This window comes from Spermophilus citellus (assembly GCF_964194105.1).
Source record: "Spermophilus citellus genome assembly, chromosome: 11".
Taxonomy (NCBI): Eukaryota; Metazoa; Chordata; class Mammalia; order Rodentia; family Sciuridae; genus Spermophilus; species Spermophilus citellus.
The window spans coordinates 26149668-26172805 of record NC_138192.1 but is presented as its reverse complement, the minus strand read 5'-3'; the positions used below and the strand labels follow the sequence as shown (position 1 = coordinate 26172805).

Sequence of the window (23138 nt, the reverse complement as noted above, 5' to 3'; positions counted from 1 at the left end):
TGCATATTTATCAAAATATTGAAACCTTTTTATTTTTTTGCCATAATTATCTTTCTTTGGGTCTAGACGATCTGAAAATAATTCAAGCACTCTACTGACAATCTCCCCAATACTGTTTCCTTTCACCATTTTTCATTACATTCAATCACATTAATTTTATAAGATTAATCCATAACACTATGTTCTAAACACTTACTGCAAGGAGAAAAAAAATGACTCTTAGCCAAGATTATAATTACATATTTAATACATCTTGCTTTTAACAGCAATTTTCAAAGTAAACACATCATAGACCTTATAACTTATTAAAGATTTTATAATGCTTACAAAGTCGATTCTAAAAATATACTTTATTTGTTCTAAATGAATAACATTATCTGAAAGATAGAATAATAAATTATAGTAGTATGTTTACCACCACTCTAGTTAAGCTTGTGTACACATACTCAACATGAAATCCTCCTAGGATTTTCAAACTTTCAGCCTGAAAACATAAAAGCAGAATAAAGTTTGGCATACAAGATTGCAGTCTGATAGCAATTGTTTTAAAACCAAAAATTTTAAAATATTCACTTGACATTCTAGGAAAGCAAGAGCACATGCACATACATATTTACATTGACACTCTCACTCATTCACACACACACTCACCAGAATACTCAGAAGATTTTTGCCCTTGTGTATCAGACAATTGTCGACAATTTCAAAAAGAAAAATTAGGGGGAAAACATTAGCTAAGAATATGTTTAAGCCATATTTAAATGGCTCTAGATGTTAAAAAGATATGCCAAAAACTGTTACCAAGATCTTTAATATGCACAGAATGCCAACTGAATACATTCTTCAGCAAATTTGAACTATTCGCTCACTAGCAGACATGAATACATAAGAAAGCATATACCCATCTATTTCCCAGGTGCATATAAGATTGCAAATCCAGGCATTCCTCTGACAATCATATGACTAAGCCTAACTAAAGAGGTTTGCTTTACAGAACCCAATATGTTACAGAACCCAATAGAATGAGAAACCTCATTTTGATCTGTTTGGAGTTTCTTATATGTTGCTCGTGCAAAAGCAGTGAGCTTCTGTAATGAAAATGACAGATAATATCACTCTACACTTTGTGGCACTGCAGAAGGTGACTTTGAAGTCCCCAAACATTTACTTATTCTATTTAAACTTTCTAACTTTTAATTACATACATTCTTTCAAATTTAGACTCAGAGTGAGCTGATAACCTCACCTGCTCATTACATATACCTCCAGCAAAATCTGTCAAAACAGAAAATTACTCTTTGGGTTTGATGCAGGTTTGAAATCATTCTATGGAAGTTCTTTGCCATCAGATATTAAAATACTCAAAATTCTCTGAAACAACATTAAAATAGAAACTAACACACATCAGGGCATGCATAACTCATACCGCTGTGATTAGAAAAATAAAAAGACACAACAGTAGGTGAAAGAGAAAACACCAGCTTCCCATTTGCTTTGTGTTTGTTTGTTTTTTGGCTTTTCTCTTATGCTTTATTTCAGAACATTTATAAATTGTTCAAAGCATTCTTATACTCTTTGTGACAATAAGAGAGTGTTTTGGCACATCTACATTGTGATACAATGTATGGTATGTTTAAAATGAATTTAAAAATCCCATCTACTAATCAACATATTTTTAAATGTAGTGCACATATATCTTACAGTTATTTAAGTCAAATACATAAAGGTTTGCAAATGATTTACAGATGAAGCAATCACAGATTGCAGCAGTAGCATGTGTGTGCATTATCTATACACACTGATCAAGGGAAAAAAATGCATCCTGGCAATTTTATAGTCCTTAGTTTTGTTGATATATCTGTCATTTACATGCCCTTTTCTTCTTGTTTTTCTGTACAAAAGATATATTTTTGCCATCTTCATTCCTGATGAGACTTTTCTGCAATAACTTTACATTCATACTGCAAAAATTAAAAGGTTAACAGATTAAAATCTCTTTTGAATTGCAACTTCCAAATAAAACAAACTGCTCCAAAAATGAATACTTTTAACATATGCCGACTTTATTCCTCAAAGAATCTGAGTAATAAAAGATTAAATGATAAATGGATAGGGTAAAAGCAAATTCAAATTCTACAAGAGAAATTGCCACAGCCAAAAGCAGGAGAAAGATGAGGTCTCTGCATTATGAACAAGAGTCTATAATTCAGATCAATCCTATCAGATGAGAGGAGAGGAAACAAAGTAGGTTTCTTTGCTCAGTAAAGCAAGTCTGCAGTGAAGCAAGTCGTGAACTAAGGACAAGACTGATGAAGTGAATTTGGATGATTGTTTTTTCAAATCAGTTTATGGCTCAAAGGAAAAAAAAATATCACATTACAAAAGCTTCCCATCAAAACAGTATTATTAATATACAAGTATAAAAACATAACCACAATTCAAATAAAGAAAACCAATGGAATTAAAATAATTGGGTGGCCAGATTATCAAAAAGATAGCAAAGTAAATTACTCCATTGTCTAAGCTGGATGAAATGGTAAAAGTGACAGGACTTATTCATGAACTGCCATGGCCTCTGAATGTTACTCCCTAACTGGTGCCACCGTGACTGGCATTACCAGAAATGTCCTTTTCCTTCATAACTAAAACAACCAAATACCTTGATTCACTGGAGACATTCTTAATTTACAAATACTCTAGCAATGTGATTATTAGTAGCTCTTTACTTTTAAAACTGTCCATTTTTGATGAAGTGGAAATTAAAAAGGGGGGAAAAAAGATTTGAAAATCCCTAATAGTCTATATAAATTATATTACCCTATCCATGACACATTTTGGCTTTTCTCTCTAATAAGTCCTCAACTTTTTTTTTTTTTTAATTTTGGTGTTTTGGGTTTTTTGTACAAGGATTGTACCTATGGATGCTCTTCCACTGAGCTACACCCCCAGTCCTTTTTATTTTTTGAGACAGGGTCTTGCTTAGTTGCTGAGGCTGGCTTTGAACTTTCGATCCTCCTTTTAATGTGATTAAATTCTTCCAAATGATTTATTTCAACCAAAGTACATTTGTTGTCTTCAAAAATTGCTTTCTCTTAAAGGACTTCCATTTAAAGAAAACTCATGCATCACATACAGAAAAGGGAATAATAAGCATCGGCTTACCATTGCAAGTTGTCGACCAATATTTCCCATTGTTATGCCTCCAGCAAAAAAAATACAAGGTAACCAAGAACGAACATACAGAAAGTCTGGAGATGTATATCTAGGATAACAGAAACATTTTAACAACGCACAGAGCAAGTACCTGTACATCTAAAATATTACAATAAAAATAAGTTATTCTGTAGATCATGCTGGATAATGCAATTTCAAAGATCTCAATCTAAATACAGTTATAATTTATTTACCTAGCAATCAAAAACTAAAATGAATACTTACTGATAAACACCATTATAGACTAGCAGTTGAGTGACCACAGTTGCCAAGAAAGCGATTCCTACTCCAAGACCAAAACCACTTCTAGATCTATCAAAAGTCCACCACAGTCCAATGGATAGTGCAGCCAGTGTGAGAGACAATTGTATGTTGTTATCAAAATCCACTTTCTGAGATCAGTGTTAAAGAATCATCTTAAAACTTGTAAAACAGAATTACCTATTCATTTTTCTAAAATAAAGAATTGTTCATTCTTGAGTATATTCATTCTTTTAATATCATACCTGGGGCTAGGTGGGATTAAAGCTGCCTCTGGAATTTTCCAAATACCAGATATAGAGAAGGCATCTTACCGACCTGTAACCTCACCAAAAAATAATAGCCTATAGACATTCCCAATTATAAGATCAGACCCATTATTTAAGAAATCCTGTCTTTGTTGAACATGTAACTGCAAGCTTTGGAACAGTAGTGTTGCTAAAGAGACACACTTGTGAAAAAGGAAACCAATATTACTTTTCAAACAGGTTTAGAATTACTTGAAAATCATACAGGACTTGAAAATAGAAGAGTTGACAGCTATTTAACAGGGTACCACATTTTCTACATGATTTACTGACAGACACATTTTATAATAATGCAGTTCAGAAACAAGAGTACCAAGGACACAGTATCCCTTTCTATTATGTCAACTGTTCTAGTTTTAATTTGTTGAGGATAAAGCCTTGAAGTGAACATTATCTTGCAACCTGCCAAGCTATTTTGGTGCCTGAGACTTTCTAGTATAGGACAGTTTGTGCAAATATTTTATTTCCATCACCTACTTAAGCATCTATTCACAAATGTACAGCCCTTTTCTATTCCAAAATCTCTGGGCAAAATGATGCTTTACAAATTCAATTTTCTCATTTCTTTGCTAGAGGATTATACTAAAGGAATTAATTTCAAGTGTCATTAAAAGGGCATTATCTATGTCCCAAAGGCCATATCTTGGCTCTATAACCAGCTCCTTGGGCGGGGGGATGGGGGCTACATATCTCACCAAACTAACTGTCCATGCTACAATTAAAGTGAAGTTCCCCCCAAATGCACATAAAGTCATTTCCTGTTTCTTTCAACACCCACTGTTTTTCATCATCCTGCACCCCTGCCAGACCAACATCCTGAACAACCAGCTTGCTGACTTCTCAGCATCTCAGGGCTGTTTAGTGTCACTTCCTTAATGTCATTCCTTGCTTAAGTTTGATTTATCAAGAAACCTATAGCTCAAATGGGTATTCTCCCTGGAAAAGCATTTTCTTATTCTTTAGCTGTCATTATACTTACACTCTAAAGAAAATATTTTGAGTGCTGATCCCTTTGAACAATAAATAAATGTTCACATAAAGAGAGGAATTTGCTATTAATGAGGTTCATCTTTGCTAAATAAATTAACTTCAATAAGAGGTAAGCAAAATAATGGGGATTCCAGAGTAAGCAAGTCAAGTACATCAATCTTAAAAGTAGTACCATGTGATTTTCTAAAGTCTAGGGAACCTAATATGAGGAGTCTGTGCTCTAGATTTTGTAAGTATTTTGAGTTTTGCTTAAAGAACAAATAGGACAGTTAAGATGGTTATATTTAAGGATTTCATTGAGAAAGAAAACAGTGAAAAAAAGCAAAGAATGTTATATGGAAAGTTTATAAAATGCTAGAAAATGCTATGTAATTTTCTCTACTTAAAAACAGAGATTGCAGCCAAAATGTGTGGGACAGGAAGGTCTATCTAACCCAGCAGAAAGAGAGGGATGTGCACACCTATGAAGCTCCTAGAGAGGAAAATGAGAGGTCCCCAGACCTGAGTTAGGAGCTCCGGGGCCTGCTCTCAGTTCTGTCACAGTCCGGCAATGTCTTAGCAAATGACCCAGCCTTTCTGGTATCCATGTGTCTTATATCTTCACAAAGAAAACATGAAGCTAGGTAACTTCTCAGTTCCTTTCTAGATATTATAGTCCATGGTTTTATCTCTTTAAGCACTCCTAACCACTACATTTGTTTGTTTTTTTAATAAAATCCTAAATATCAAAAAGTTCACCAAAATAAACATGTTGAAAACTATTTACTACAAAAAGAAACAGAAAACCAAAATAATAACTGCCCCTGAGAGATTTTCAGATTCACAGACCTGTAAGATCAGTGAAACTGGGCACTGTAATTGTTTTTAGAATCCAGGTCCCTGCCTACTTCTGTGGTTTTTGTTCCCAAGTTTATAAAAAACACCTCAATCTTTTGGTGAAAGGCCCAGGAATTAACTTGCCTGATGACCCACCCTCTCTCAGGTTACCTGCCTGCCCTGAGCACAGTACAGTGACAAAGGCGCTCTCGCTCTCGGTAGCCTGAGTCTCACTTCTTCCTCTTTCTGGTTCCCAAGGTTCCTGCCACTTCTACTGCCTAAACCATATCTTCTAGATGAAAGAAGACAGAACTAGCATCTCCCAAATTCTCTTCTACAAATAAAAGGCAGAGGGTGGGGAGGAGGTAGAGGAAAGAAAGTAGGGAAAATGACAGAATGAAATCCTTGAGGGCAAAACCACGTGTCCTAGAGGAGAACATTTTTTTCTGTGATACAGAAGGAAGCAAGGTAAATGGTGGCTACCTCATTTCTCACTAGAACTATAAAAATATTCATTAATCACTGTGTAAAAATGTCAGAGTCTTCAAATGATAAAACTTTAAATGTATGTATATTGGGGGAAAAAGTTATTTTTGGCCAAGGTCTGAGGTAGATATTTCTACAATGCCACCTTTAAGAATATTTATATGTTCTCTTGGTATTGGTTAAGACCAGTAAATGATAATCTGCCTTTTAAAAAATTAAAACATCTTTAAATTAAGAAAAACAAAAAACAAAGAAACAACAACAACAACAAAATAATAATAATATCCAAAGCCACTACATGTCCTTACTGACAAATCTTAAATTAAGAAAGAAAAGGGAAGAAAGCCTTTTAAAATGTACCTGCCCCAGTCTTGGAATTACCAAAACTATATGGAAGTAATTAAATAATCCAGTTTAGGACAAACATGTAAGTTTTTTAAATGTGTTGTTTCTAAGTAGTATTGAGTAACAGGGATTTAAATAAAGAATTACTCCCACACCATAACTGCATAGCTGCTACCTTGATATTTCAACAATACGGTTCACCTTCTTTTTATGACTAAATGGGCATAATCACACTCTGATGATGGTGAAGCTACAAGGGACGGTTTAACCTTTGGTTTGTTGGAAGCTGCTTTATTATTGCGCATTTCATTACAGCATAAAGGATATAGCACTGGCATGATTTATACCAACAAAGACAGCTACACACCGCATTACACTGGACCACTCTCTTTTAAATTTATGTGGTTCTCCTAGATGCCTGTCAATGCAGGGGTATAATAACCCAATCACAGCTGTAGGAAAAAAAGAAAAAAAAATTAAGTCATCTCCAATGTTATCCTGGTAACAATTAAGCTACCAAGAACCACTATAACCTCTAAAAGCATTAAAAAATTTTTTGTTTATAAGAAAAAAAAGAACTCAAGTATTTAACATCAATCACTAATATTTTTAAACTTACCTTCCCAAAGAAAAGAATGAAGATAACACTACTGAAGAAAGCATTGTAAATGATTGTAATAGTATTCTAAATTCTAATAGCAAAACACTCTTAAGCATATGACTCACAATTTAGCAGATTAACCTAGATGATCTATGCTTCTTTTATGCTACAAATATCTATGAGACTTAAGAAGAATCAAACCAGTTAAGCAATATTCTCTCAAACCTCCATAACCCTGAAATAATCTATTAAAATGACATAAACCTAAAGGGAAGCCAGAAACATAAACCCAAGTCATCATACACACAATATTCTGATGGTCCTGGCTGTCCTGTTCCATGAATTAGTCTTGCCCCCACCAGCTTCTCATCCCAGTTTTCTATACCTAGCACCTTTTCCTGGCACTTCTGTCTAAGCTGGTCCTCTAATAAGAATGTAGGCATTACTGTAAAAGCAAGGAAAACTCCCAATAGAAATTTATACAGAAGATTGATTCTACAAGTAGAAAAGAATGGAAGACACAGGACCTGTAGGAATTACTAATTTTCACTTAAAATTTAAGTTCACTGTTAAAAGATAAGGAGAAATAATCTTAGTACCTGGCTTAGTTTTAAAAGAATATCTTGACTGTCACCTAAATGCAATTACTGTATACAAAATGTCTATGATTGAGACTCAAAATATTCTCAGCCAATTCTTAAATACTGTTAAACCTCAACATTTTATTCATTCATAGAAGAAAATGTAAATGCTGTTAATAAAAAAAAACTATTTAACAAACCAAAACATTGTTCAACAAATCATAAAGAAAATGCATTTCCAAGGATTAAATTTAACCGGAAATAGCAAAGCAGCTTTGATTTGCTTTCCTCAAAAGAGACTGATTATGCTGCCATTCTGGAAACAAAGACACAACTGTCCCATCAGTGGGAAAGCATATCTATAATGTCCAATACCACCTATGACATATGATAAAACTGTTATACCAAAATCTAAGTGCCCAAGGATGAGGATCTCATGCCCCCACCTCGCACCCACCCCACCCAATTTCTCGCTGCCTGGCATTGGTTAGCTACATCTCACAAGCTCTGCATTCAACCTTCAAAGAAAAAAGGAAGCCAATTAATATAAAAAAAATCACAAGCTCACAGACCAATGGAGCAACATTTGAAAGAGGCTGCCTGACCACCCCTTCCATCTGGAGATAAGATGCTACGATTATGTATTCATTGTCTAGTCCACAACTCTTCTGACTTAAAGAATTGCTGAGTATAGATGGCTCACAGACCATCAAGAGATTAACAACAAATCTCAGCAGTGCAGAGCTCCAACAACTACTAGAAAATTTAAGTTCCATATTACTTTCCTACTTTATCTCACTGCACTGCTAAATTTGTACACATTTAAAATGGCAACTAGTCAGATATGGTGGTGCACACCTGTAATCCCAGCTACTCAGAAAGCTGAGGTAGAAGGACCGAAAATTCGAGGCCAGTCTTAGCAACTTAATGAAATCCTGTTTCAAAAAGATTTTTAAATATTTTTTTTTAAAAAAAAGGGCTGGGGATGTAGAGTACTCTACTCCTGGGCTGAATTCCCAGTATTAAAAAAAAAAAAGCAACTAAAATGCCTAATAGTTGAATTATCGAAATGAATGTTATTTATTTATTTTTTCCTACGGGGTCATAAAACTAACATCTCATCTATCATTCCTCGTTTCTATTACCCTCCCTCTCTTTATACAACATATAGATAGCTATGGAGATAGGTCAATATATCTGTATCTATCTCTATAGATAGATAGATAAATATAGATCCAGTTTGCCTGTTGCTGAGTAAAATCATATAAGAGCAGGCATTCCAAGTCAATTTTCCTCAGCAGTTGATGCCATAGGTAAAGAATTATCACATAGAGAATACTGACATGTGTATGTGAAGATATAAATAAGTAAAATTGACTATATTTTTATGCATGTGATGTCAGACTTGCAAGTGAGAGACAACTGAGGAGAAAAAGCAAAAACACAAAAAGGAATTTAAACTGCCATGCTGCCAACCTTGGGATTTGCCAATAAAAATCAAATCTATTGAGTATGCATGGTTCTCGGTTGCTCACTGAGAGGGAGAATTCGAGGAAGCTTGTCACTTCCCATTAAATGTCTTCTTTCTTTCTTTTAAATAAAGGCATAGCAGAGTCTGATAGCAATATATACAGCACTGTGAGGCTCCGCCGTCTGAGACCTCAGCACAATATGTCTGGGATTCTTTTCCTCTTCCTGCACTTTTATTTTTTAATACAAGAGACTGATAAAATCATGTCTGTGTAAAATCATATGAAAACATGGTCCTGATTAATCAGACAGTGCTCTGATGCAAAATTTGCATTTCTTGTTAGATCTTTAAGCGATTTCCCAGGACTAGTTATAGTCTGCCAAGACTAAAGACAAAAGTTTGTAAAACACCAGTGTAAGTCATGACTTTTCACAGTAATGTGCTTAATGCAGTGAGTGTCACCAAAAGGAACACAGATAAATTAGACATTTTTCAAGGAAAGGGATTGAAAACACAAAGCCACTCAATGAGCTATATACTTCCCTGGAAAACTATGACAGAAGAAGGTAATAGTTTCATTCAGTAAATATTTAAGTCACACAGTACATCTGATTCTTGGTATTTGCTGGGGATTTTAAAAGAAAAAAAGAACTGATTCCAGTTGCAAAGTGAGCACAGACATTATAAAATAAAATGCTGTGTTAGGAGAAGCACTGACAAAGCACAGAGGGGTCCTGTCCTTGCATGTATTAAGGGGATGTGGAATACTGGACTGTCAGGAAAGTATCACAGAACAGGTGATCCTAGATGAGGAGAACTCGGCAGGTAACCAGCATGGAAAAGGTTTTCTCATCACAGGTAGGCATCAAGGAAAAGCAGATACAACTGAAAACAGCCGGTATTACCAGGAAACCATACACATGAGGCATGAAGGGACCTTCAGGGTCCAGAATGGCTCTGAGAAAGATCAAAGCAGACAAGGGACATATCATAAAGAGAACAATCTGGGATGAGGAAAATGATGCCAACACTTTTGTTGTAGAGAAAGGCAATTATTCTTACAGTAGTGAGTATACAACACAAGTCGGGGTGAGCAGGGAGTACAAAATTAGAATCAGAAAGAGAAAGACTGATAAATGCAAGCAAGGACTAAGAAAGAGACGGAAGAAAGATGCAAAACTTGGAAGCTGAATATGGAAGGTGAAAGGGAGAAATCTTATAGGACTCTCCAGGAATGGGGTGATAGACTGCATAACTAAATAGAAAAATTTCTTTCCTTTTTAAATGCTTAATGCATTTTTAAAAAATGCATTAGGTTTGGGCTCAACTTCGATGCTTGTGATTCTTTGAGGCAACTTCCCAATTTAGTTATTCCCAGGACTGTTATATTTTCTTCTCCTATTTAAATCTTAACAAAGATGCCTTTGTGGTCCTCAATAATGTTCAAGAGGTTTTTAATTCCAGTTCTAGTATACTGCACACATAAGAAAGGTAATCAACTTATAACATCGACATTGTTAAACGTAAAATAGAGAACTGAGAAAAGGAAAATAAGATCAAAAGAAGTTTACCCGACTTCTCCTGAGGTTCCTCAAGAAGCACCACTTTTACCCAACCTGCACTATAGGGAATGAGAGCAAATGAAAACCAGAGGCCTTTCTGTTTATAGATAGAAAGCAGTGATTCTGGTGACCCTCCAAAAGGTAACTGCTCAGTCTAAGAATGTTAGTTGGACAGGAAAATCAAATGATGACTATGAGTTTTTTCTGACTTAATGATGCTAAGAATCTTAAAAGTTTGAAAAACGCATACCAACACACACACACACACACAAATACACATCACATACACACCAAAATTCACCCACACTATTTTCTTATATCATTTACTTCTTTTTTTTCCCCTGATATTTTCCCTAAAATGACAATGGGAGGTTGAGAGATTATGCAGCAATCCATTTTCCATCTTTGGTAGCTTCCAAAACCTGACTACTCTCATCCACTAAACACCATGAGCTACCCAACAAAACTGGTAGCAAGAGTTGACAAGTATCTAGATTTCCCAGTGCCTTTTGTGAAAAAAAGGTCCCTCATTACAGGTACAGAAGGACCAGGCAATAGATGTGGCTGGATTCTCTCCATAATGGACGTATAATGTAACCTCAGCCAAGTTCCCCTGCCCTGACCCTGAGTATTCAACCCACGCCAGTATATTCTATCCAAACCTAGCACCTCTTGAAAGCTGAGGCTTGAAAAGAGGCATCCCAACTAGTGGGAAGTATGAATTGCTTTCACACTTGAGCCCAGCCCCACCATTCACTGGCTTAGAACTCTGGGCTCATTGATTTCCTCTTCATCTCTTCATCTCCTAACAGGCACAATGCCACCATCTCTATCTGAGGTTGTCCTACAGAGCCCTGAGGTTAGGGGAAACACTTGTTAAATTAGGAAACATGCAATAAGGAAACTTTCCTGCCTCTAGCCTTCCTTGTCTCTATCCTAAAAACACAGGTTGTTCCAAGTCTTGTATGACAGCAAGACAGAATTATACATTAGGAGAAAATAAACAAAAAACTAGAAAAAAGGTATTGGTAAAATTTTATTTTTCTCTTCTGAATATAAGTGAAATAAAACAAAAATACATGAGAAATAGCAGATAGAGCAGACATGATAAAATACAACTTACAGTTTCTTCTCTTTGAACAATTTTGCTAATTCTCTTAGAGAATGGTAATCCTCAAGAAAACAAAAAGCATCAACTTTACAAACTACTCTTTCAGTGTGAATGCTGCAACACTCAGACATCAATGTATAAGCCACATGAAAACCTTATCACACAGTGTCCTTCTATCCATGCATTTGGATTACATAATTGTCCTGTAGGTTTCATGAGGTCATTTTAAATGTCTTACAATTTGACCCCATCTTTTGAATTCACCCTTCTACTTCCAGTTCTACTATGTACACCCAGAAAGACCTATATTATGTTCATGTATATTCAACAGGAACATGCAAAAAATCAATTTTTTGTCTCAATCAGAATGTGCTTTTACCATAACTATTCCTCCCTGCTATCAGTTATATAAAATAGTATTAATCTATTGGTCCTAGTCATTAGAAAAAGTTAATTCATTATGGAAGCTCAGTATTAATAAGACATTCTGAAATGCTCTACTTTATCCATTACATGCCATCCAGACTTTATCCATTATGCCATCCAGCACCAAAAAACAAACCAAAAGCAACTAATAGAATAATAATGATTTTAAGCAAGGATAATCTACTTTATTGATCTCCAAATATTTATTACTCTTAAGGTATATTTAATAAAAACATACAAAGGAAAAAATGTATACCAAAAATCTAAAAAACAATACAAAGACTTAAACTTGAATTAAATTATTCCATTTTTTGAATTTTTGTCAACTTCAAAATAAGACCACATTATATACATCAAACCCTTAGAATCAAAGAGCAATAACCATCATCAAAATAACTTAAAATAAGACTTACACAAGATGAGCTGAGCTGAAGGAAGACCAGATTAAGAGGTTAAATGCCTCATCCTAAAGGGAATCAGGATAGTTTTTAGGATTAAATTTTAAAAGTTCAAAGGACACAAAGAAACAAGATATAGAAGAGTACCTACTCCATGGTTCCACTGATATCACACCCTATAATAGGCAGAAATAAAACTTTGGTGACAGAAAGGAGATCAGAGGGAGCTAAGGATGTAGAGGGGGAATGGACTAGAAGAGAATATAAAAGAATTTTAGGGGTGACAGACGCATTCTATAGCTGGATCATGCTCATGGTTACATGACTACATTCAGTTGGTGCATCAAATTATTCATTAAGACAGATTCACTGTATTATATTAAAATTATACTTCATAAAACTGATCTGGTTTTTGTTAAAAGAAAAGTTTATTGCTCAGAAAACTTCTATATTTATTTATCCTATTTCCTTTCTAAGCATTGCAGAAATATCCTACACATACCTGAAGCTGTGCCACAGCATGGTGGTACCCACCATGCAGAAGAAAAGATGCTTGCAATCACATCGGGTGGAAAGAGCGTCACATTTCTCTGAATCTGAAGCAAATTTAACACTAACGCAAGAAATACTCCAATTAAAAAAAGGACTACTCCTCGAATCATCAAGTTCACACTCTGGCTAGTGACAGATGAGATATATGGGCCACACTTTTTGGACCCAGGTAACTCCGTCTCTCCTTCCGCCATGGTTTCATAAGTTCAATAAGCTGTAGGGGTGGGAGAGTCCCAGTTGAAAAGCTCCACTGTTTGTGAATCAAAGCAGATGATGCTTCAACAGTACATCTTGTCCTAAAGCATGACCTACCAGAAATCCTGCAAAAGATAAGAAAGAAATCAGTGTGTCTGATACATAATTGTATAATTTTTCTTATTTCAATACTTGTTCATTTAGAAAGATAAATAATGAAATGACAAGTTTGCAAACTCATTTATTTAAATTAGTTATTTACTAAATAAGAAAAGATTTTAAAGTATTTTATATGCATGATATAATAAAAAATAAAGTGCCACACTAGTATTTTACTAGAAAAGAATAAGTGGCCCAAGAGACCTAAAGATTAGAACAATTGTAAAAACAGCTTGCCCCACTCAGAGAAAAGTAGAACAGATAATCAGAGTCACTTCCAAGAGAATCAAAACACAACTTGCTGCATCTTCTACCTAAATCTCCAAGTCCATCAATTACAATAGGGTGTTTTACACTTTACAGAAAGTCAACATATTGTGATAAAAGATTTAATTTTCCACAATAAAATGTGGCTTGTTCATGAAGACAACCTCCATGAAAGAATAAAATGATTCATTTTAATGTTTAATTTGATACATTTAAATTTTTACACAAAAGTACAAAAACTGGACCACCATGCACTCTCGACACACATACCAGCCACTGAAGTCAAAGGGGACCATTCTTCCCGAGGCCACATCTGTCTCTCATCCTTGCTTCAACCCAGTCTGCCTTAGTTGCAGTCATCAGAGTGACTGTGAGAAAGTTGGAAGAGGAAGCAGAATAGAGGAAGCTAAGACAATGAAGAACAATCTCATGACTAGATTTGGAGGAGTTTTATCCACCAGGCTCCTAACTCCGAAAATCTCAACACTTCGCTATTACAATCAGTCTAGGTATTTGTTCACTTCCCTAACCAAAGTGACCGTTATGGTTTGGATGTCATTTCCCACCTAAATATTCATGTGTTGGGAGCTTGGTCCTCAGTGTAGAAATGTGGGGGAAGTGGAATCTTTAAGAAGTGAAGCCTAGTGGGAATGCCGCTTTCAGAAGGGGCTACAGGACCTCAGTCTCTCAGGCTTCCTGTTTGGTGACATGATCTAGGTCTCACACCTGTGCTCCAGTCATCTGCCTCAAGGTCTTCAACTAGACCATTGTCGATGCTGACATCATGCCCTTAAGTTGCAACAACTGTGAGCTAAAACAAAACAACAACAACAACAAACTATTTTCTAGCCAGTGGGGTGGTCCAAGCCTGTAATCCCAGTATCCTAGCATCTCTGAGAATGAGGCAGGAGGAACTTGAGTTCAAAGCCAGTCTCAGTAAAAGCCGGGCGCTAAGCAACTCTGTGAGGCCCTGATTCTAAATAAAATACAAAATAGGGCTGGGATGTGGTTGAGTGGTTGAGTGCCCTGGAGTTCAATCCCAGGTTCTCCCTCTCAAAAAAAAAAAAAAAAGAAAAAAAGAAAAGAAAAAAGAAAAAAGAAAAGAAAAAACAACTATTTTCTTTATAAAGTCTGCCTAACTCAGGTATTTCATCTGAGTAACACAAAATGGACTAATGCAGTTGTCTTTCCTTTGTGTGTGTTTAAGACAAATAACATGTGAGGCTTTTATGTACCTTTCTAAGCACCTGACGTGATAATCCTTGAACCCTAACAATAACCTTGAGAGGTAAATGCAATTCTTGTGTCCACTTCACAGGCCACACAAGGAAGTTTAAGCCACTTGACCAAGTTTACATATGTAGGAGGAGGCAGAACCGGGATTCAAATCCATGTAGTCTAAGCCCAAAGCCCTTGCTCTTACCATGATGTTCAGCCTCCCAAACTGTCACATATGCTTTTGTTTTTTATGAATACTAACAATTTTTAAATAGGAAAATACTACACAGGCTGTTTTTTATGATTTACTTTCATCCTTCCCAACTACAATATATCTTGGGCATTTTTATAAGTCAGTACTAAAGTGATATTTCCTTTGGATCCCAAAGCAGTTTAAAACTTTAGATAGCACTTATAATAGCTACCTTATAATTATATGTATAGTTGCTTTATGGGTTATAAACTTTACATGTAGGTCGTCTTATTCACCCAGCAAGGTTCCTGCTTAGCCCACAGTGGGAGCTCCACATATTCCTGCTTGTGTAGTTAAATTGGGCTTACTCTTCTTAAATCAAACTATATTGGGTTAAGCAGGCCTTCTGGAAGGCCTTTAATCATCATTTAAAATTCATTGCCTTTGAGTTTCCAATTTTCAAACTATCTTATAAATGAATTTTGGAACAAAACTCAACTGTAAACTGCAGGAGATGGGGCTGACATGAGAAATAACCATTATGAAAATGAGAATATTTGTAAGTACTAGTAACTTTCACAGCTTATCAGCTCCATGTGATAAACAAACAACAGGCTTTGATACACTGAAAGATTTATGCCCAACACTCAAGGGGGAATACTGTCCCTAAGCTGATCCTTACAATCTTAGGTAGTTTATAGTATAACTGAGCTCTACAGTTTTTTGGACTGCAGAAAATAGTACATATTACAGCTGATTTATGGGAAAACAAACTCTAAATACCAATTGAAAATGCCCAGAAATCCTTCTGAATAGGTATTGTAGACTATTCCTGCCATGGTATGGTCAACAGGTATATTAGCACATCATATGTTCCAGACACTTACAGCAAGGATCAGTAACCACAGAATTCATCATGATCATCATCACATCATCATCTTCTTCTTTATCACTATTAATAGGCATTCAGTAATTCAGAGACCATTCATTCTCTGTGCCATAAATAGAGTAATTCTGATCTTCAAATAATCCTAAAGGTAGGAATTATCCTCATTTTACTCATGAGGATCTTAAGTCAAAGAGATTTTGCATTTATTTATTGGTCATAGGACATGCAGAGTTAGAACTGGAATTTTTCCTCAGGTCTTATTCCCAAATTTATTCTCTTTCCTCCATACGCTGAATCCCACTCCATCTACTAGACCTGGTTTTTGGCACATGGGTCTATATAAAATTACTTGATTACTGAAAGAGATGTGTAAACACTGGGAAACCATATCAACTGCAACGTAGTCTCCAGGTACAAATGCCAATATGAGTAGGAGACAACATAATAGCACAGAGATGATGAGAATAAATGTAAACACCTTGAAATTTTTTAAAGTACTAGATCAAGGTGAAAATTACAGTACATATTACAGCTGAATTATGGAAAAACAAACTCTACATGCCAATTGAAAATGCTCAGAAATTCTCCTGAACAGGTATTGCAGACTATTCCTACCATGGAGATATTTTAAAGTAAAAAAAGAAGCATCTCAATGGAAAAGTAAACACTTTTTGGCTAAGTACACACTTTATGAGATCAACATTTGACTTTGCTTCCCAAAGTTCAGCCGCAAGGAAACCCCACTGACTCTGCTGCAGGGACAGATATAAGAGGATGAATTTATGTTCCAAGTATGTTCCAAATCTAGTGCAGCACTTGTCTCTGTGAATTTTTCCAAACAATAATTAATAGCAAAAAAATTATTCTTAATAATATTTTAAAAGAACAAAATAACTTCAGTTTTAGTTGTGCTAGCTCCTATCTCACAATCATTTGCCAGAATTTGTCAGTGTACCAGCATTGAGGACAGTTATTTCCCAACAAGTCCTTGTTATGTGAAACTGCTCTAAGCCTTGCATATTATTTAGCATCCCTGTCTCCTGCCCACTAAATGCCAGCCTCCCCCATCTGAGATAACCAAAATTGTCCCCACATTTCCAAATGCCCCAAGGGAGGCACTGTCTTCCAACTGAGAGCCACTGATTACTAGATACTTGTTTCCTCATTCTATTTCAAGGCTGCTAAAGACTTTCTAAACTGTCCATCTATGTTTTCTACCACAGCTGTTTATCCACCTTTTCCTGGCAGTGCCTCTTCATAATTTCCTACTTCACCCCACAAGTTTTCTTTAAAAATAACAACGTTTGTTTGATGTATGTTTGAATGTGATCCAAAAAGCTAACTTAGTGTCTGCATCATAATACAATGGTATATAATTACTGAGGCCAAAAATAAAAGCTACAACGCTTTACAATCATTGTATTCTAAAATTTAAGAACCAGAAAGGAACTCAGAGATCATCTACTCCATAGATGAGGGTGTTTGACCCTCAGACTAATCAAAAACAAAAAACTTGTACATGTGTGCATTTTTCTAAAAGTTCTACAATTTATATCAAGTACTCAAAAACTCCATTAACTAAACAAAGCTAGATTTAAAAGTTCTCTCACTCTCCTAGCAAGGCAAATGGGACACAAAGGGGTCAAGTGAATTGACAAGATCAAGATTGTACTACTGGATCTTTTGACTATAAATATATACAGTGAACACCTGGAAATGACCACACTCATCAAAGTGTGGTCAAAGGGATAGGAAATTCCTTAAGTCTATTCACCACCCCCCTACATTGCAACAACAAAATTCCTTTAAGTGGTACAGGGCTTGCCTAATACGTGTAAGAGCCTGGGTTCGATTCTCTGCACCACATAAAAAATAAATAAATAAAATAAAGGTATTGTGTCCAACTACAACTAAAAAAGTAAATAAATATTTTTTTTAAAAAAAGCATGTTTATATCAGTCATGCACTTAGGAGGGGTAGTTATTTTAAAGGAAAGCTCAAGGGAATTATCATTGCTTAATTTAAACATTACTCTTAACATCGAAAAGAAATCTGATTCTCCAAATTTTTAAAAAATAGATCTTTAAAAAATTTAGATTATTTAAAAAATAATTTTCTGATCAAAGAAGAAGTCTCTGGTATAGATACTGTTTAAAGGGCAGTATCTCAATGAATCCTCAATGATAATTTTGTTAATAAACAGTCAAGTGCTTTTAACTCTATTTTACAAAATCAAATAGGCTAGTTGAATTTCTAAAATCACAAACTGTTACCAGGTAGTAAAAGGGCGAGGCCCAAACACAGACTCCATGACTTCCACTTTACTACATTGTCTCTGTCTATGAACACCATATAAATACAATTTAAGGACCACACAGGAAACAGTTTTTAAAGTTATTTTGATAAATTACTATTAATTCCAAACTAATGTTTTCAATCATTTAAAAAGACATACTTTCCAAGGGACATAAAAAAATTCTACCTTGAGTCCTGAGCTCCAATTTCTATAAAGTATGTGAGTGATCAAAAAGAAAAATAGTTCACATAGTTTGGCTAATCAATGACAAATCATCAATACTGGAAAAACATCATTCCAGGTGTCTACCTGTTAATATTATTGATTCAGACAAATAAAAGAGAGTTCTAAGCAATTCTGGGCTCTTTGAATGAAAATCAAAGTTTATACTGACCAGTGAAACAACTCACAGGCAACGGACATTTTTGAAAACAAACACACACAAATTCTCCTAGTAACCTTAAAAAAAATGGTTGTGTTTCAACAATTGCAACACTTCCTAGAACCAAACAATAAGATCATTCATCTTCCGAAGATGATTAGAAGCCACAAAAGCACATTTGTTTCCCTCAGATTCCCTGTCTCTTCAGGTGCTTGCTCAGATAGACTACTAAATAATAAAGTTAAATCATGTCTTTTTCATCATATACTCTCATTCAGAATGGCATTCCCAATATAGAATACTCATTAACATAAGAAAAACACACAAATCACTGAAATAGTTTAACTCCCATAAAGAATATAATGTAACTCTTTCCTCTTAACATTAAAAAATCAAACATATAAAACATTAAGCAAGCAGCATTTACAACTCCTTGCTGGTTTTAAATTATCAATTTCCCTCCCTAAAAAAGTTACTCTATTATTAGGGGTAATTTTCTGATAACAGTAAAAACAAACTGTCTTTAAGTGACTGAATTCCATTTTACCCTTTCATTTTCAATGCAACCATCTGTAAAAGCAACAGTTGTCAGTTTTAGAAGAATCTGTTTCCCAAGTGTACATGATTCCCAGCTTGGTCAATTTCCACCAGATATGAACTGACTACTAGGAAAAAACACGCCATGATAAATCAAGGTACTGAACACAAGGTCCAGAGATAGAATAAAGGGCAAAAATAGAAGAGTACAGTGGCCACTTAGTTTTCTGTGGGTCACTGATTAGTGGAGGTATTCTTTCATTCAGTTGTTCAGTATCAATGGCAAACCCAAAAGTCGAAAACACAATCTAGCTTATTTGGCTGCCTTCGTTTTTTCTGCAGCCAGGACTGCAGCATGTCTTCCTCAGCACTCCTGGGCTCTACTGCAATACTGACACTAGCCAATTTCAGCCGCCCAGCTGTCAAACCTATCCTTTCTTTTAATTCACCGATCCTACAAAACAGCAAGCTTTTCATGGTGTATTTTCTAAGACAGTCTAGCTGATACCATTCTTTAACAACGTTTTCCAACATTACCTGGACATCAGTTATTATCATTACTAGTTTTAGCACCTTCTCTGCCCCATCCCCATCATCCGCATTGCTTTCCTCTTCCAGGATGCCAGACTCTACTGAGTGATCCTAAAATCCCAATAACTATTATCAACTGATCTCTAGACCCAGCCAAAAGTTCTCTTTGGTTGTACACACACACCTACTCCAAAGATATTCAATTCCAATCCAAAATGCCAAAGTCCTACTCCTCAAACCAAAGTCGTATCATTTGGGTGGGTTCTAAATTTACCAGGATACCTGCCTAATTTGAATCCATCCCCCACCCCCCAAGTCTGTGTCTCTCTCCCCAGCTACCAGCCACCCAAGGTCCTGACAGCTCTATGCTTGACAGCTGGCCGACCTCCACCTCCATCAGATCTCCAGGGTCGCCCTTCCCGCAGTCCTCCCACTCCGACACTCTTCCATTGTCCCTGAGCCTCTGCTCCCCCTACGACCTCTCTCAAGCCCGCTGTCCTCTCCTGGACTTCTCCGACCTCTCTCCAGGTAAGCGGAGCCCCTCGCCCTGCAGGCCCCATCTGCGGTCCGGGATCCCCACACCTGCCATCAGGATTCCCGGCTGCAAAAAAAACACAAGTGGTTCCTCTTCTTGAGAGCTACGCCTTTCCTCAGGCCGCTTCCCTCAGCAACATGTCACCTGCGTTCTTGTGGGAGACCCCAACTCACCCCCGCCTCCGCCATCTTCTGGGACCTGCCCCCGTCCCCCCTCCGCCTCTTCCTTCTCCCCTCCCACAACTCCGCCGGAGCTCCACTACGCCTGTGCAGCCGCTGTGCCGCGCGCGGGCGATCGGGGCAGAAGAGCTTCCGGTTTCCGCTGGAGCTGGCGGAGGGGCTTGAAAATCGGGGCAGCAGGGCTTCCGGGCTGCAGGAAATTGGCTGCTGGTGGGAGGCGTGGACCGTGTAGGTGGTGGGAGGCTGCGGGATCAGCTGTTTGCTAAGTAGTAGGTTGTGGGTTGTGACTGGTGCCCCGATCCTGTGGGCGGAGTAAAAGAATCGTGCAGTGACCCACGCACACAGACTAGTAAGACGCAGTCCTCTGCATGTTCCTCATCTGGGAGCCGGGAGAGTCGCGGGCTGTAGAGGATCCGCGGCCAAGTTCTTCAGGATAAGGCACCAGCTCTCACTATATAGTGCTTTTGCGGAAATTTACTCCTTGCTCTTTCTTCCCTATGAAGCCATAATTTATTTTGAAAGAAAATACTTGATATTTCTCTCATCCTGTAGCACTTTTCATTCCTAATCGTTCCTTAAGGACGACCAGGTAATGTAGTTTAAGGGCAGTCGTTTTCATAGGAAGGGCTTTAGTAATTTACACCAAAGTAGAGAGACCACAGACCTTAAAACCCCTCATTGTTATTAGTATTATACCCAGTGAATCTAAAACCTTACTTTTAGAACATTAACCAGCCCACACAGAACTTTGGAGATTGTGAACGTGAACTTTTGTTTTGAATGCAAGTGGTGCCATCAGTATATAAGCAAACCATATATATATGCCAGAAGGCCTTGATAATTTTTAAAAGGAAAAACCAAAATCTCTCTTGACTGTATTACATTACTAAGCTATTCTGTATAACACTTTTTTGGGTGTCTTAACCGAAACTACACTATGGATATGATCGTACAGCAGTGACCTTAAGGAAAGTTTCAGGTGAAATGTGGGCCCAGAATAATTGCATAACAGTTTGACAAAGGATGTCAGTTGGTTAAACTCCTTCGTTTTCTTTTATTTTGAACTGGTAAAGGATAAGGTATTTATTGATGTATTAGTAAAGAATAAGATGTTTGTTGTTGTTTTGTTTTGCTTTGCTTTTTTCAGTGCTAGGGATCAAATGCTCTGCCTTGCTCATGCTTGGTAAGTGCTCTACCACTGACTTATATTCCCAGCCCAGTAAGATGGCTTTTTAATGTTTCTAATCCTTTTATAATATAACACATCTATTTCTGAAAAGTTAAAGAGAAACTAAATTTGCAACAGAAGTATCTGAGTATTTATATAACACTACTTGTTTTCTGTTTTCCCTAACTCTTAAATATAGTTCCTGTGGGTTTTTACGTTACCAATAAAAGAAAATATGGGCTAATTATACTAAATGGAAGAGGAATTTTAAAAGGAAAAAAGCATCCAGAAAAGAGACAATAACTTCAAATTGTCCTGCCTCATCATGGTTCACATTAAAGCACCATGAATCCTATATGTACAATTCATTCCTACCCCAACCCAGCTCTTTTAAATACGTTTAAATACTTCAAGAAAATTCTAATGGAAAATTTTAGCCTAGTAAGGCATTTATTTTAGTTTAAATATTTATAAATTGCAAGGAGGGACAGGATCTAAAACTAAAGAAACTGGTGTGGCACCAATTTCTATGAGTCTGACATCCATTCCAGTAATTTATTTGCGGTACAAGGCTGAATTTAAAAAATCCTTAAGAGGAATACAAAGGGCTGTTTTGTCATTTATTAGATTTGAGCATGGTTTTCATGAAAGATGTGGTCTTTAAGTGGACACTGAATATAAATATGCAGATATGTAAAGCTGTGGGAGCTCAGAGTTGGAAAAATATAAAGTGGATTAGAGAACCAAGCACATGGAAGAATGTGTGCTGAAACATGAGATCTTGATGTAAAACTCATGAAATTGGGTTGAATTTTTGTTATCATTGATATGTTAAAATCCTAAATTAGTTGATGTCAGAATATTAATTAAGAACCTTAGATTACTTTGAAATTGATGTAATGTCAGTGGAATGCAGGTGAGGGATTCTTGAAACCCAGATTGTGTTGGTGTTATAAAAACGTGTGTAGTCATGTCTGGTAAATCTCATTTTTCGAGGCTTTCATGGTCTTAACTGTAAAATGAAGGATTGGTTTAGATGATTTCTAAGGTCCTTTTTACTGATGGAATTATCAATGATTTGAAAATACTGCAGCTTCAGAGAAAAGTTTTTTTCCACTAGCCTTACATGTTGTTTGATCTCCTAACCAAAAGATCAAAAGATAAGTTAGGAAAAAAAAACAAAAAACTCTTTCGTTAGCTAAAACAAACACCCATAAAATTTATTTGCCTTATTGGAATGAGATATTGTTAGACTAACATTAATTATTGCCTAAGGGTTTATGACTGACTATGCTTTACAGTAAGCTTCTCAGAACTTTGGACTTGGGAACCTTATCCAAATTAAAAACATTCAAAAATTCAGGAAAAAAAAATGTAGGCAGTTTTCCTGCTCAATAGCTGAAATTCAAAATACTAGAGATCACTCTGGTTTTTTGTTGTTGTTGTTTGGTTGGTTGATTTTTTCTTT

At 36.2% G+C, this 23138-nt stretch overlaps 1 protein-coding gene across 8 annotated transcripts; it reads right to left on the bottom strand.

Moving 5' to 3' along the window:
• Nucleotides 1–224: 224 nt before the first annotated feature.
• INSIG2 (insulin induced gene 2) lies at nt 225–20747 on the bottom strand. 8 transcript variants are annotated; one of them, XM_081261166.1, is made up of 7 exons: nt 20497–20738; nt 14013–14110; nt 13072–13441; nt 6747–6871; nt 3439–3605; nt 3163–3262; nt 225–1961 (listed from the first exon to the last, which is right to left on the bottom strand). In XM_081261166.1, exons 3-7 carry the CDS (start codon nt 13313–13315, stop codon nt 1920–1922), a joined length of 678 nt encoding a protein of 225 aa, XP_081117292.1. In that variant the 5' UTR covers nt 13316–13441; nt 14013–14110; nt 20497–20738; the 3' UTR covers nt 225–1919. The 8 variants fall into 8 exon arrangements, with proteins under 8 accessions (XP_081117292.1, XP_081117299.1, XP_081117297.1 ...); XM_081261173.1 differs by lacking the exon at nt 13072–13441 and having other exon boundaries at nt 14005–14148; nt 20497–20747; XM_081261171.1 differs by lacking the exon at nt 13072–13441 and having other exon boundaries at nt 14005–14110; nt 20497–20747.
• Between the last annotated feature and the right edge of the window lie 2391 nt (nt 20748–23138).

Coding starts and splice junctions, on each gene's coding strand:
- INSIG2 (XM_081261166.1), bottom strand. CDS start 13,315: ATGGCGGAAGGAGAGACGGAGTTACCTGGGTCCAAAAAGTGTGGCCCA. Junction 3,606..6,746: donor GTATAAATCATGCCAGTGCT/ATATCCTTTATG, acceptor CACTGATCTCAG/AAAGTGGATTTTGATAACAA. Junction 1,962..3,162: donor TTGGTCGACAACTTGCAATG/GTAAGCCGATGC, acceptor TAATTTTTGCAG/TATGAATGTAAAGTTATTGC.